At 51.4% G+C, this 16,247-nt stretch overlaps 1 protein-coding gene across 6 annotated transcripts in view; it reads right to left on the bottom strand.

The window, feature by feature from the left end:
* The window catches only part of ARHGEF9 (Cdc42 guanine nucleotide exchange factor 9), a 204,560-nt gene that overhangs the window by 46,360 nt on the left and 141,953 nt on the right, over window positions 1-16,247 (bottom strand). For all 6 annotated transcript variants that reach the window (XM_058814398.1, XM_058814399.1, XM_058814400.1 and 3 more), the window contains one exon: window positions 5,573-5,764. In XM_058814398.1, the coding sequence (XP_058670381.1) occupies window positions 5,573-5,764 (192 nt within the window). The remainder of the gene's footprint in view (window positions 1-5,572; window positions 5,765-16,247) is intronic.

The raw sequence follows: 16,247 nt of genomic DNA, 5'->3' as shown, positions 1-16,247 counted from the left end.
CTCCACTGGATTCCCCAGAGGAACAGCAGCTGCCTCTTCTTCCCCTGGATCTTCAGAGGAAGAATCCATCCTTCTCTACAGGATCCCTGCTCCAGCAGAACCACCCCTGACACTGCAGGAGGGCTGAGCCACAATTCCAATGGGACTGCTGCCAGCACCCTGACCCACAGGGTGTCAGGTTGGGTTCTGACTCTGCCAGTGTTGTTCTAGCACCGCATTGTTTATTTTATCCTTTTATTTTTTTTCTTTTCCCTATTAAAGAACTGTTATTTCCTGCTCCTATATTGTTTGCCTGAGAGCCCCTTAATTTAAAATTTGTAGCAATTGGGAGGGGTGGGGAGGGTTTACATTCTCCATTTCAGGGGAGGCTCCTGCCTTCCTTAGCAGACTCCTGGCTTTCCAAACCAAGGCACCTACCCAGGTCTCCTACAAGCACTGCTGCCTCCCCATCATTCCAGTGGCTCAGCCTCCACAGAAAGCTGTGAGGGGCTGCTTGAGCCTGCTCTGATTTCTCCTTTCAGCTCAGTAATCAGGATAAGGAAGCTGTTTAGTACCATCAGCAAGTTCTGTTTAGTATCTTTATCAACCACCTGGATAGCTGATGGAGTGCACCCCCAACAAGTTTGCAGCTGATGTGCTGGAGGGTGGGAAGGTTCTGAGCAAATCCCCTCATCCTCCCACACTTCACCTGTCAGGATAATCACCACTGAATCACAGAACTGTTAATGTTTACAAAGACCTTTAGGATCATCAAGTCCAACCAGAATGATTTAGACTAGAAACTTTGCAAGGCCAAATCTCAGATGTTGCAACTGGTCTGGTCTATTTTGCAGCATCCTGACTAGAAAGAAACAACACAGGGGTCATCAGGAGATGACTGTGCTTACTTTGCTTGCCTTTATTACATAGGAAGGGGAAAAAATGAAGGGAAGAAAGCGCCAGCAGCTCCAGTGGAATGGCTAAATTTGGGAACTCGGGATGCTTAGTCACACTGCCAGCTGGTGACATGCAGCTGCTGGGCCACAATGAACACTGGAACCCTGCAATGAACTGTCCTTCAGCTTCACCATGTGGTTCCTGGCAGGGACAACTTCAAACATGAATGGGAAATGCAACTCTGGCCGACCTGGCCTGGACCCAACCTCTGCCATGTGCAGCTCAGCTCGGAGGATGCCGTCACCCTGAATTTCCTGGCTTTTCAGCTGAGAAGTTTGGGTTATGGAACACCTTCTACACTTCCTAATCGAGGTCTCTCTTCCCCTTGGAGCTCCTTGATGACTCATTTCCCTGGGTTTCCCCCTCTGATTTTCCAAGGCCAGGAGGAATGGGAGCAGGCTGCTTCCCACACTGCGGGATGGTCACAGGGCAAACCAAAATCCAGAGTGGGGAGAAATGACACTGAGCATCCCTCCAGGCAGATTTTTCTGTTTAACTGATGATCTCAGAACGCCTGGGAAAAAACCCAAGGAAAAAGACAGGAAAAAGACAGGAAAAAGCCAGGAAAAATCCCTCCCTGTGCCCACGGGGCAGTGTCCCCTCCCTGTGCTCTGTGACATCCCTCCCCTCCTGAACACAGGAATGTCTCCCAGCCCTAGGGCTGCCATTGGCTGCAATTCCCATCCTCACTATTCCCACCCTCCCTGTGCTGCTTCATCATTTCTCTGGAATCACGTGTCTGGAGGAGCTGAAGCAGCACATTTCTGTGCAGGCACCTCTGAAAGCACAGGGAGAATAAAGCAATGTGAGGAGTTCTCAAGCCTCATCCTCTCTGTGTGTTAGAAGGTGGTTTCCAGCACAAGACAGGAAAAGGAGACTGAAGATTCACCCATAACACACAGCAGAGGAGGCTACTGCAGAGTTTTTCCAGTAAATTTACTTCTGTTACATAAAACAATGTCATCTTCCTTCTGCTCATCCCGTCAGGTTTGCTCAGAGAAGGGAGAGCTGACTGATGAGCAGATGTTGGTGAGTGTTTTGCTCAATGATACCTAAAAATAGCTGCCAAACTGTCTGGCTTTAAAGTACTTTTCCATGTAGTCCCTGAAGTATAGGCCAAAGTTGGGCAGGATTTGCAGGAGGTTAAGTGCTAAGTTTTCTTCACCCCACAGTGGGCTTAGAGACAGCCAGGAGAGGTGGTCAGTCCCTCCATCCGTCCATCCATCCATCCATCCATCCATCCATCCATCCATCCATCCATCATCCATCCATCCATCCATCCATCCATCCATCCATCCATCCATCATCCATCCATCATCCATCCATCCATCCATCCATCCATCCATCCATCCATCCATCCATCCATCCCTCCTGGTGCTGGCCAGCTCCTGAGCTCCCTGCCTGGCCAGACTCGTGCCATGGGTGTTGGGAATAGCCACAGGGTTGGCAGTGACACAGGAGCAGGGGCTGGAAATGCATCCTGAAGCAGAGGGGAGCAATGGGAGGGCTCTTCATCACAACCCCCCAGGAACAACCTCACATCCTCAGGTGCCTCCCTGGGGTCAGGATTTGTTATTTGTTATTCACTGCAGCTAAAGACAATAACCACACACAGCTAAACTCAGCACTAAACCAGGCTCAGCCCAGCCAGAGTTGCTCTGCCATCCCCTCTCACACCTCATCCTTCATCCTACACCTAAAACACCCTAAGACAAAGAGCCTGGGAAGAGGGGAATGTGCCACTGTCAGAGCAGCTCACCAGGGGCTGTCTGCTGCCTGCTCGTGCTGTGGCACAAACAGTAGCCCTGCCCACCCCGCCAGGGCATGGGTAGCCCAGTCCAGCCCAGCTCTCCCAGCTCAGCCCAGCTCTCCCATCCCAGCCCAGCTCCCACCCCGCTGTTCCAGCCCCAGCTGACAGAGCTCAGGGAGCCTTGCCCAGCAGAGGGATTGCTGGGATTTGACTGAGCATACTGAGCCTCTCTCCAGCAAGGCACAGCCCATCGTGGCACAGATGAGAATGCCCATTTTGGCCTCCTCCCTGCTTAGCTGAATCATTTCCTTGTGCTCTACCTGCAGGTAAGATTTATCCCCTCAATCCCAGTCTGCATCACACAGAGCAAGGATCTCTGGATCTCTCCTGTCTGGGACACATCATTAGGGGCAGTAAATCAGTGCTCCCCCACTGCAGCTGAACCTGTCTGCACCTCCTGAGAATCCCAATTGGCAGAAACATGGTGACATGGCTGGAGATGCAAGTCAAGGTTTATTTTTGTTTCTTTTGTTTTTGTTTCCAACAAAAAGTGCAAATGCAGGAAAAGAAACAAAATGTGGAGAAGTGTCTGCAGTCTTCCCTTCTCCAATGCAAAGCTCTCTGACTGAAATAGCACATTGAAATTAAGCTCATTTGTTCCCAAATTGAAATCCCAAGGCTCCTCCATATTTGAAAAGTGTCATAGATGCTTTTTGGATGGCTGCTCTGCCTTGCTGGGAGAAAAGCAGCAAGGATGAAGGGAGGAAGACATTCCTCTAAGCACCATCCCCAGGGGGCTTCACCACATTGACTGGGCACAGGCTCACTAAATCCTAAACATTGCGAGGGATGAGCTGAAAGCCATCCCCAGACTTTGATTTCAGGGCTCACAAACTTCTGCCTCTCAGTGATAAGGACATCTCCACACACAGTGCCCAACTCTGGCACAGCCACGTGTTCCTCTTCCCAAACACCCAGCACCACAGCCTCTGCACCTTGGGCTCAGCTCAGGGCACTAATCCTGAACCTAAGGGGTTGTAGGGGTTAATTGTACCCTAATGAACAAGAACCAGGTTGGGGACTTGTGGGGTCAGTCACTAAAGTCCATTGCTTGCTGGTTCCCCTCTTCATTTCCCAAGGTGGGAACGTTTTGCCCTCAGTCTCGCCATGAAAAAGGCAAATGGGGGCCATCCTGAGCCAGGGGAAATTGTGAACCCGACATGAAAGGCACAGATGACACGGGTAACTGATTGGTTTAATTACAACCTAATTTCCTCAATCACAAGTTCAAAAGTAGATGGCATTGGGTTTTAATTAAGAGGGCTGCTTGAAGGATCTCAACCTCATCATGTTTTAGTCAAAGAGCTATGGAATAAAGGTCAGGAAATTGCACTTTTGGTTAATACAAACTAAAGGAATTATCAGATCCAGCAGGAAATTCTCAGAACTATCAATACATATTGACAGATGCTGCTCCTCCATTAGACACAGTCCTCAGACACTTCAGCTTGTTTCCCAAATCACCCAGGGACAAACCCAAACCCAAATCACCCAGGGACAAACACTGGGCAAGTGTGCCCCAGCTCCAGGTACCTCACAGATGTCCCTGAGGGGTTTGATGTGATGGGGACAGATCCAGGTCAGCCTCCATGTCGTGTTCCCACCCTGGGTACCTCACAGGTGTCCCTGAGGGGTTTGATGTAGTGGGGACAGACCAAGGCTAGCCCTCAGGGGTGCCCCAGCCCAGGTACCTCACAGATGCCCTGAGGGGTTTGGTGTGGTGGGAACAGACCCAGGCCAACCCCCATGTCCTGTTCCCAGCCCCCAGGGGTTCCCCATCCCCAGGTACCTCACGGATGTCCTTGAGATGTTTCATGTAGTGGGGACAGAGCCAGGCCAGCCCCCATGTCCTGTTCCCATCCCAGGTACCTCACAGATGTCCCTGAGGTGTTTGGTGCAGTAGGAACAGCCCCAGGACAGGCCCCAGAGGTTCCCCAGCCCAGGTACCTCACAGATGTCCCTGAGGGATTTGATGCAGTGGGGACAGAGCCAGGGGAGCCTCCATGTCCTGTTCCCAGCCCCCATGTCCTGTTCCCAGCTCCAGGCCCTTCACAGATATCCCTGAAGTGTTTGATGCACTGGGGACAGAGCCAGGCCCCACGTCCTGCTCCCACTCCAAGCACCTCACAGATGTCTCTGAGGTGTTTGATGCAGTAGGATCAGCTCCAGGCCAGTCCCCAGGGGTTCCCCAGCCCCAGGTACCTCACAGATGTCCTTGAGGTGTTTGATGCAGTGGGGACAGCCCCAGGCCAGGCCCCATGTCATGTTCCCAACCCCTATGTCCTGTTTCCAGTCCCCATGTCCTGTTCCCACTCCAGGTACCTCACAGATGTCCTGGAGGTGTTTGATGTAATGGGGACAGACCCAGGCCAGCCCCCAGGGGTGCCCCAGCCCCAGGTACCTCACAGATATTCCTGAGGTGTTTGATGCAGTGGGGACAGCCCCAGGCCAGCGCCCATGTCCTGTTCCCAGCCCCAGGTACCTCACAGATGTCCCTGAGGGGTTTTTTGCAGTAGGGACAGAGCCAGGCCCCATGTCCTGTTCCCAGCCCCCAGGGGTGCCCAAGCCCCAGGTACCTTACAGATGTTCCTGAGGTGTTTGATGCAGCAGGATCAGCCCCAGGCCAGCCCCCATGTCCTGTTCCCAGGCCCAAGGGTAGCCCCAGGTACCTTACAGATGTTCCTGAGGTGTTTGATGCAGTAGGAAGAGCCCCAGACCAGCCCCCAGAGGTTCCCCAGCCCAGGTACATCACAGATGTCCTTGAGGTGTTTGATGTAATGGGGACAGACCCAGGCCAGCCCCCAGGGGTGCCCCAGCCCCAGGTACCTCACAGATGTCCTTGAGGTGTTTGATGTAGTGGCGCTCGGTGCTCATGATCTCGTTGATGACGTTGGCTCTCATCTGGTCGCGGTTCTGCACGGTCCTGCCCAGGCACAGGCAGTCGGCGCTGGGGTCCAGGTGCCCATTCTGTACCTCGCTGGTTCCCTCCTCCACGCCATCCTCCTGGTTCACCCATAGCTGGGGACAGAGGCAGGCACAGGCATCACTGCCAGCAACAATAATGCCAGGGCTGCAGGGCCCTGGGAGATGTTGGATCCACCCATGGAGGGTGCACAGAGCTCCCAGCCCACCATGCCCAGCTCCACACTGGTGCAACCAGCCCCAAACGCTCCCCACACACTCCCCATCTCCTGGGGGTGGCAGTGCTGGCTGCTCTGACCCCAAATGTGAAACCCCCCTGTGACAGGGTAAATAAATGAGTGAATGCTCCAAGAGCTCCCAACTGAGAGGGACATGAGTGAGACAGGGCAGCCTGAGGAAACGGCAGTGCTGGTGGCAAGCACACTGTCCCAGCTCCTGCCACCCCCAGCTGGGTCCCTCTGAACACAGGATCCTCTGGGAGTAGGGCTAAGCCCTTCCCAGGGGACTGATTCCAGGTGCAGATATATCCATATGGATTCCATGGATATGGAGATATCTGGCTGTCCAGAGATCTGAAGGGCACATCAGCTCTGGGCTGTGTTTCTGGAGCTCTGTGACCTCCCAGGCTCTGAAGGAGCCCTGATTCCATTTCTCAGCAGCTTTCCCCATGAGCTCACAGGGACAGCCCTCCTGGCTCAGGCACATCTCAGCAGCCCAGCACTGGGATCCCCAAACCATGGCACCCCCAAAGAACACAGAATGGACACCCCTGAGCAAGGATCCTAAACCTGGGGGATGAGGGCAGCTTGGGACAGGTGCACAGGGCACTGAAAATTACAAAAAGCAGTGAAAAATGATCTATGTGTTCTCAGCACACTGAAGCTGCCTTCCAATATCAAATAAAAAGCATCCATAGAAATTGCAAATTCCACCTCTCCCCTGTGTGTCTGAACCAGCCTGTGCTCTGCACACACCATACGGATCAAGGGCTCCTTCTGTTACCTTTTCCCACAAAAGCTGCTTCAAATAACTGATTGACTCCAATTGGGCTCAGGGTAGTTTGTAAACAAACATTAAATAAAACTTAGAGCTGACAGAAATACCTCTGTCTTTCACAGACCACCTCAGCTGTGATGGAAATGAGGCAATTTCTCTCCTCAGTGTTTGAAGTCCCCAAATCCTGGGGACTTTCAAACTAAAAATACATTTTCCTGTGAGCAGTGGAACTGTCCACACACAGAGTACAAGCAAACCGGGCAGCATCATTAACCTGATCTTCAGGCTTCCTTTCAATGTTAATAGTGTTTCCTGCTTCCCCATTATTCAGTTTAAACTGGGCTTTGCACAGATTGTAAAGGGCAGTGTTCCTGTAAATGAGGAAAGTAAAAACCTCCAAACCTGCCCCTGCTCCTTCCCTGCATTCCCAACCAGCAGCTGTTCTGCTAAACCACCTCTTGCAGCTCCCACGTTCTGCCCTCCCACAGGGAGTTGTAAAGGCCAAGAAAGAATAAAAAACAAACACCAAAAAACCCAAACCCATCTCTTCTTTAGCAGGATGTTAATGATGCTGCAAATCTGGGGGATCAAAAAGGGGCTTTGTAGGATTTCTATCAGCACTGGGAGGCCCTGGGTCACTGTGAGGGAGCTGATCATCCAATCCTACCAAATACAGTGGGATCCAGCATGGAAAACCTCTCCTGGCATGCTGAAACAAATGTCTTTCGTTCAGAAAAACAAAAAATTTCTAGCCCAAAATCTGGCTAGAAAAGTGTCTCTTTCAGCAAACCCACCCTCCTCTGGAAGAGGTTTGGGGTCCACTGAGGCAGAGCAACGCCCCATGAACATGAGCAATGGTTTACGCTGAAAATAAAATAATTAAAATAAAATTTAAATAAATAAATGAAACGTGTTCCTGCTGAGCAATGTCCCTGTTGGGGTAAGGGACAGCAGTGTCACCAATGTGCTGGGAAAACCTGGGGGCACCCTGAGAAGGGAAAATGGGTCCTGGCAAGGCCAGAATGGCACAGGGAGTCCTGCAAGGGACATGTCCTGGTGGCAGCTTCGCTGGCATTCCAACAGATGTGGAAAATCCGGCAGGAGCAGTGTGGGGATTAAACCCTGTTGGTTGAAGTTTAAAATACCTTCCCTCCCTGCTTTTCCTCTCCTACAGAAAGGGATTTTGCAGCCTTCCCAACCCAACAGAACAGCCTGTTACCAAGTCTGATGACATTCCTGCCAGTTTGGCAGCAGAGCACATTTTTAAATGTGCTCCTCCTGGAGTCAGGTGATCCTGAGAAAAAATTTGATTTTCACTTAAAAAAGAAGCCAGAAAGATCTAATCATTACAAGGCATGTGTCTGGAAGCCTGAGTCATGAATCCTAAAGGCTTTGAAACTCCAAGGCAGATAGCAAACTTACAAACTTCCAGGATTCCTCAAATTCAGGCTGCCTTTTGTGCACAGCAGGAACACTCCCTCCTTCCTCATCTGCAAATCTCAGGAGTCCTGCTTTCTTCTTTAATGAAATTTTTGCTCCTTCCTGCTAGAATCCATGTTCCCAAAAGGAAAAAAAAATTACATTTCTAGTCTAGATGACTTCTGCCTTAGATTAAAAACAAATGCAACAATTTTATCAGCTCCAGAGGAAGCTGAAGGTGCTTCCACCCTGCCCCCTCCAGCCCCTGCTGCTGGGAGGACGAATCCCACAGGGCTGTTCAAACACTCCTGTTTCCATCTAAACCTCTGAAGTTCTCTGAAATTCCAGCAAGGATCCTTCTTCCAGGGCATCATTTGAAGCTGGGACAATGAGTAATAAAAGCTGAGGTACAGCTCAGGCAGCTCTGGCACTGACCTTGGGCCAGTCCCTGCAGCTGGAGGAGGTTTCCTCACCCAAACCCAGGGATAACCATGGAAAATGAAAATATTCCAGGGATAATCATGGAAAATGAAAATATTCCAGGGGTAATAATGGCAAATTATAATATTCCAGGGATAATAATGGAAAAACTGATGGAGGTGTTGAAATATGGGCTGAAATGAATCCCCAGACTCTTGCTCTCACCCAGGAGCAGCACCTGGTGAGACATCCTGGGGCTGGGTTTGCACATCCAGCTCTCAGCACTGGGGGGAACCTGGGCCATGCTGGGCCAAGGGGAGGTGGCACTCCAAGGGTTAACTGTGCCCCCTGTCCCAGTGCCACCAGCCCAGGCTGGATCCCTGGGCCTCAGTGATGGAGTGCAGTGACAGGGAGGTGGCACAGCCACACTGGGGAGATGCTGGCCTTGCCCAAAACTTCTGCAATGTCACATTGAGTGATTTGGATAAAGCTGCAAATGCTCCTGCTTTAACCCAGCACCTCTGACAGGGTCATCCCTCTGTTCCACACACACGGGGCTACCAAAAATGCCTGAATTTCCCTCCCTCCTGTGGGGAACAGCTGAGTTCACACTCCTGGAAAAGGGTCTGTGTGCTCCCCATCTCTCCAAAGGGACACAAAGGCACAGCTGCCCCTCCCTCTCAGTGCAAGTATCTCCATTCTTAGAAAAGAAACTTCAGAACTCTTGTTTTTCCCAGTTTCATCCCACCTCAGGATGGGTGGCTGCCATCCCTGTGGGGATTTCTAGGGATAAATAATAAATAATAAACAATAATAAAATAAATACAAACAATAATAAATCCAGGGTCTCTTCAACACCTCTGCAATGGAAAACATCAGGGGCTGTAAAATAAAACAGCACTGGGAGGGTGTTCCCCAGGCCATGAAAAACACCCAGCAACCAAACCACCAAGCCCTGAGAGCCATTTTGAGCACTTTCTATCAAGAATTAATTAAAAAATCAGTGAAAAAAAATCTAGTTGCTAAATGCTGGTCCTACGTGATGTTCCCATTGACAGGCCCCTCCATGTGGAGAGGAACAGACTTATCATGAGGCTCCAAGTCCTGTTCCAAAATTCAACCCTAATTGGGAAGTCATGACCAGCTCTTGTGTAATGCAAGAACTTGCAGAGGCAGATAAAAGTAAAATAATCACAGAAAAAAGGCCCTTTTCCCTAAGGAGCACTTCTGGGAGCCAGGGAGGGCTGATGGCTGCATTGTGCTAATTCATGCTCTCCATGAGTGACATCCTTTGGAAAGGAAACAAGGGAGAGCCAGGGAGCCCCAGGCCAGGCAGGCTCACCCCAGGGCCCAGCAAGGAGAAGATTCCTGGAAAATCTGTTCAGGCATGTGGAGGGCAAGGAGAGCCTTCCATGGGGAGAGCCACCAGAGCTTCCCTGAGGGAAGAGCGTGCCTGACACATCCAGTGACCTGGGACAGGGTGTGACAGAGCCCAGAGCCCTGCCAGGGCCTGAAGGGGCTCCAGGAGAGCTGCAGAGGGACTGGGGACAAGGATGGAGGGACAGGACACAGGGAATGGCTCCCACTGCCAGAGGGCAGGGATGGATGGGAGATTGGGAATTGTTCCCTGTGAGGGTGGGCAGGCCCTGGCACAGGTGCCCAGATCCAGGGGCAGCCCCTGGATCCCTGGAAATGTCCAAGGTTGGTTGGAGCAGCCTGGGATGGTGGGAGGTGTCCCTGCCCAAGGAATCTTAAAATCCCTTCCTACCCAAACTTGGCTTTAAACTGAAAGGGAGTAGGTTTACATTTGGTATTGGGGAAAAACTGATCCCTGTGAGGGTGCTGAGGCACCCAGAGCAGCTGTGGCTGCCCCTGGATCCCTGGCAGTGCCCAAGGCCAGGCTGGACATTGGGACACCCTGGGACAGTGGGAGGTGTCCCTGCCATGGCAGGGGTGGCACTGGAGGGGATTTAAGGTCCCCCCCAGCCCAAACTAGTCTGTGATTCTATGATATAAAATTTCTATAAATACAATTTATCAGCTTGCAGCTTTACCCAAATGGCACTGGGCCAGCAGCACTGCCCTCAATCATTGCAGATTTACCCTGCTCAGTGCAGGCACTGGATGGAGAGGACTTTTCCCTTCAACAGGCACCAAGGCCTGATCACCTCATAATGAGCACAAACCACAACAAAGCAAACATGTTCGCAGCCAGCTGGATGATTAACCTGCTGCCACTGGATATTCACAAGGACACAACCAGAGATAATGTGCCATGCTGGATTCTCACTCCCAATTAGCTAATGTGGCAGATTAATGACACACACACGTCCTTCAGAGAGCTGCTGCCATCCCAGGGAATCTGGATTGTACAGGACAGGGGTTACAGTGCCAGAGGCTCCAATAACCTGAGAAATCCATGGAAGCACAGAGCCTCAGGACTCTCATCCAGCCTCCACCCTGCCCTGCAGCAGAGCAGCTCCATTCCCACAGGATCTGCTCCTTTTCCTGCCTCCCTGCCTGCTTCCAGGGCTGTGTCCTTGTCTGCAGTCTCGTGCAGTGTCACACCCTGTGCAGTGTCACACCCTGTACACTGTCACACCCTGTGCACTGTCACACCCTGTGCAGTGTCACACCCTGTGCACTGTCACACCCTATGCAGTGTCACATCCCTGTGCAGTGTCACACCCTGTGCACTGTCACACCCCTGTGCAGTGTCACACCCTGTGCAGTGTCACACCCTGTGCAGTGTCACATCCCTGTGCACTGTCACACCCTGTGCACTGTCACACCCTGTGCAGTGTCACACCCTGTGCACTGTCACACCCTGTGCAGTGTCACACCCTGTACACTGTCACACCCTGTGCACTGTCACACCCTGTGCAGTGTCACACCCTGTGCACTGTCACACCCTATGCAGTGTCACATCCCTGTGCACTGTCACACCCTGTGCAGTGTCACACCCCTGTGCAGTGTCACACCCTGTGCAGTGTCACACCCTATGCAGTGTCACACCCTGTGCAGTGTCACACCCTGTACACTGTCACACCCTGTACACTGTCACACCCTGTGCACTGTCACACCCCTGTGCAGTGTCACACCCTGTGCAGTGTCACACCCTATGCAGTGTCACACCCTATGCAGTGTCACATCCCTGTGCACTGTCACACCCCTGTGCAGTGTCACACCCCTGTGCAGTGTCACACCCTGTGCAGTGTCGCACCCTGTGCAGTGTCACACCCTGTGCAGTGTCACACCCCTGTGCAGTGTCACACCCTGTGCAGTGTCACACCCTGTGCAGTGTCACATCCCTGTGCACTGTCACACCCTGTGCAGTGTCACACCCTGTGCAGTGTCACACCCCTGTGCAGTGTCACACCCTATGCAGTGTCACACCCTGTGCAGTGTCACACCCCTGTGCAGTGTCACACCCTGTGCAGTGTCACACCCTGTGCAGTGTCATATCCCTGTGCACTGTCACACCCTGTGCAGTGTCACACCCTGTGCAGTGTCACATCCTGTGCAGTGTCACATCCCTGTGCAGTGTCACACCCTGTGCAGTGTCGCACCCTGTGCAGTGTCACATCCCTGTGCAGTGTCACACCCCTGTGCACTGTCACACCCTGTGCAGTGTCACATCCTGTGCAGTGTCACATCCCTGTGCAGTGTCACACCCCTGTGCAGTGTCACATCCCCAGCCCTGCTGTACTGCAATAAACAGTTTATTTAGTTGTCTCCCGGGCTGGGAATGTGGATGCAGTTTGCTGGGAAGCACAGAGCATCTTCTGTATCCTCTTCCAGGACAAGGAACAGAACATTTGGCAGCAGAAGGAAAGGCAGCTGAAGCAAGGTGCTTTCTCCTCCCGTGGCCCCACCACTCTTCTCTTCCCCAGCCTGAATTTCTCCCTCAGTAATCTGCCCCCAGCCTCAGTGCCCTCCACACCTTCCAGCCCATGGGCTCTCTTCTCTTTCCTCCCTCCAACTGCCCCCAGCTTTTAGCAAAGCCTCTTAGGTTCTTCCTCTCTAAAATTCTCATTCCCAGCCTCAGAAATTCCCTTTACCCACGGTGAGAAACACCCTTTAGTCATTTCTGGGAAAGGAGAAAGCAGGGGATCCTGTAGGGACAGCTTCAGGCTCTGTATTCCCAAGAGGTGAACAAGAACAGCTCAGAGACCAGGCCCCGTCCTCCCTCCATACTCCCTGTGCTCCCTCTGTGCTCCCTGCAATCCAAATGCACATCCCAGGGGCTGCAGCTCCAGCAGGGACCAAAAGCTGCTTGGACACTGCAGCAAACTGCATGTGCTCCATCAGAACCCCAGGAATCAGGGCTCAGCCCCCATTTCCCACAGCCCCAGCCCTGCTGGCACACAGGAGGGAAGAGCAGCAGCTCAGAGCTCCCTCAGAGCCCTGCCAGGCTGAGGAAGGGCAGGCCAAGGAAGGGGCTCTGCAGGTTTGTGCCTGGAGGGGCTGTGCAGATTCCTGCCTGCTTTGCCTGACTCAAAGAAAGGCCTCAAAACTCTGGGTTTGCCCCTCCAAACTCTGGTTTAGCCCCTCCAAACCAGCCTGTCCAGGGAAGGGCACAGTGTGTGACCCTCTGGGGCCCTGTGTGGGCTGCAGGTGGCACAGGGAGCCCTGGGGTGCTCCTAAGTTGCCTTTAGGAACCCCAAACTCTACAGCTCAGCCTGTCCCCAGCAGTGCTGCCTGTGTGGGCCCTGCCTCCAGCACAGCTATTTGTGAGCTGGATTTGCCACAGGAGAATCAAATCTCCTTTAGAAGGCTCCAACTGCAGCTCCATCCTCTTTCTTTGGGAAATCTGATGGCCCTGGCTCTGAGGGAATGCTAATGCAAGAGCTGCAGGGGGGGGAAAGCAGGTGAGTGATGAGCTCAGTAAGATACAATCAGATTTTACAGGCAAAAAGAAGCAGAAGGGGCAGCAAAATGGAGAATTACACCTGTAACACAGAGCAGGCACAGCTAAAAGCTAAACCCACCTGCCCAGTAAAGGCACTGGGACCAGGCTCTGGGTTCAGTCTCCTTCTCCACAGTGCCTTAAAAGTTCACTCCAATTTATCCAGCACTTCTCCTTTAGCAGCAGAAAATAAAGTGGGTCAAAGGCAGCTTTTCAGCAGGAAAATCAATCTAAAATTACAACACTTGGGGGAACCAAGGCAGTGGTGAGAGAGAACACGGAGCACTGCCACCCCTGCGCTTCTCCACCCCTGCACCTTCTCCTGGAAGAGGAGACCATGAGGGTTTTACAGCCCCTCCTTGCTCCTTGGCAGGACCATTTCTTCCCCTCTTCAGTCACCAGGCACCACAAGAAACTGCAGTAAAAGCTCCTCAGCCCCAGTTTTGCTCTTTACCTTGGCTTAGTAACATAAGGAAGGGAGACTCAGCATTGCTGAGGTGAGAAGAAATATATTCTGCAAGCTCAATCTGGTATCCAAAGAGACCAAGGAGAGCTTTACACAGGAATAAATCCCCCTCTCTGCCCAGGACTGGGGCACTCTGCAATGTCTCTGAGGAGAGATTCCACTGCACAGCATCCATAAGCTTTACTCTTTTTATTTCTCTTGCAGTGGAAATATGTCAGAGCCCAAACATTAAGCCATTTGATTTCTTGTGTTTGGAGTGTCTCACCTGGGCTATTTTGGAGCCTTGATGAGAGGCTCTGCAATCAAAACTTTGCTGTGCTTTCTGAAGGAGACCTCAAGGTACAACAATGGGTCCATGGGCAGCCCTGGACTGTAATTCTAGGCTGTAAATCCCTCCCAACACTGAGCCTGCTTTTCTGAGCCAGTGTCAATGTGCTGGTTATGCAAAAACTCATCTGGAGCCCATGATGTACAGACAGCCCAAGGCTCTGCCATCCACAGAGGGGGGAAAAGTGGCATTTCCACCACCAGAATGTGAAATCTTGTTTGAAACTCCTGCTGTTTTTTCTCAGCTGTACCTTCCAACCTGTCAGAGCACTGGAAGCTGACAGGATGTTCAAAGGCACCGTGCAGCCACCACAGCTGTGCCCTGTGGGTGTCCAGTGTGCTCAGAACAGGCACTAAAATACACCACAGACACCTTCACCTGTCTAAACCCAGCTTGTTGCTGGGTCTTAAATTTAGTTATGGAGTTCTCATCCACCTTTCTGACTTAGGGGTGTTCATGACCTTCTCCCTGGTTGCAGCAGCTCCCTGCAGAAACCCTTCACCATTCCCTGCTGGCTCCAAATTTTACTTCTCCTGTGCTGTGCTTTCTCTTCTCCCAGATAAACATTGCTTTATCCATTCAGTTTCTCCTTGAAAGTTCCTGAGCTCCCAACCCTCTGTGGTTTCCTCTCCCCACTTTCTTTCTACCCAAGCCCCAAGCTACTAAGAGGATTAGTGTAGGTGTGAGCAGGGAGACAACAATTGCTGTGTGTGCAGGGAATTCAGGAGCCTTTTGGTTTGCCACCCCTGGCTGTCATGTAAAGGAGGCCAAGGGAATCAGCAGGTTCCTGTTTTCCTCTCCACTTGCAAATGTGAAGTTCCCTGCTATGAGATTTCGTGAGTGCCAAATGCTTTGCCAAAGGTTTTCAGATGATCTGGCTGGAGAGCAAGAAGCGTCAGACAGCTCATTGCAAACTGGGTTCCCAGCCCAGTTTTGTCCTCAGAAGTGATTCAAAGGACTTTGAGAGGAGCCCAACTGTGCAGTGATCTTCTCCTGCACTCCTGTTAGTACTTACAAGAGGCCTGAAGTCTGAAATATCCTGAAATTAATCCTATTTGGCTTTATACCTGTCTGCTCTGTCTGACATCTCTCACTTGAATACTATTCATATTCTATGCAACATATTGTTCCCTTTTCCTTCTGTGCTTGCAGAAGAGAAATACAGATAGAAAGAAAAGCAATTATTTTGCAAGTAAAACTAGAACCACCCAGGCTAAATCAGGCAGTTTTCTGGCATCATCTTAAAAAAAGCAGGGCTCAAAGTACAACAGAGAAAAACGCAGCCTGCTCATGATGTGAGTGATCATCTGCTCTTCTCGCAGTTCTTTCATTCCTTATTCAGCTGCTTTGGAAACCTGAGGGGCAAATCTTTCTCCCCAGCCTCCCTTCAAGACCTGCAGACAAAATGGGCCAGAACTGTTGTTTTTAAATATTAATTCTCACTAAGGCAGCAGAGGCAGGCACTGCTCCCCTCTGGGAGGGGAAAGGGCAGTGTCTGGTCCCTGCTGCCCTCAACAAGTGATTCCCAGATGGAAGAGCCAAGCCAGCCTCCTGCAGAGCTGATGGAGGATTGCTCTCATTGGGGTACTGGACAGAACAGGCAAGAATCCTGCCTGGTCAGGCTGTTCTGACCCTCAGCACCAAGGATGAGGATCCAGGATTTGTTCCAGACATTTGTCTGAAATTCACTGATTCCTCTCTCCTTTACTCCCCAGTGGTGGTTTCTAAAACCACCTTCCCAGGCTTTGGAAAGTGTAGGGAGAGATGGGGAGTTCAGCCAAGACCATGATCCATGGGTTGTGGCCCTAAAGACACTGGTTCATTTGTTTTTCTGGTGTGTTCTTAAAAAAAACAGAACAGTGTTTTCCAGACTATTCTTAAACCTCCTGCAGACTGTTTGTTTGTGACACCACACCAAAGAGCTGTTAAATCTTTTCCCCAGAATCACAATGAAATCAGCACTGGTCTGTGCACTGAGAGGTTAAACTGGCCCAGAATATTTCAGTGTTTAAATTAAGCAAACAAAATGAGATTGTTCTGT

This window comes from Ammospiza caudacuta, chromosome 14, assembly GCF_027887145.1.
Source record: "Ammospiza caudacuta isolate bAmmCau1 chromosome 14, bAmmCau1.pri, whole genome shotgun sequence".
In the NCBI taxonomy this organism is placed as follows: domain Eukaryota; kingdom Metazoa; phylum Chordata; class Aves; order Passeriformes; family Passerellidae; genus Ammospiza; species Ammospiza caudacuta.
The sequence above is the reverse complement of the archived record's forward strand: the minus strand, read 5'-3'. Positions and strand labels throughout refer to the sequence as shown.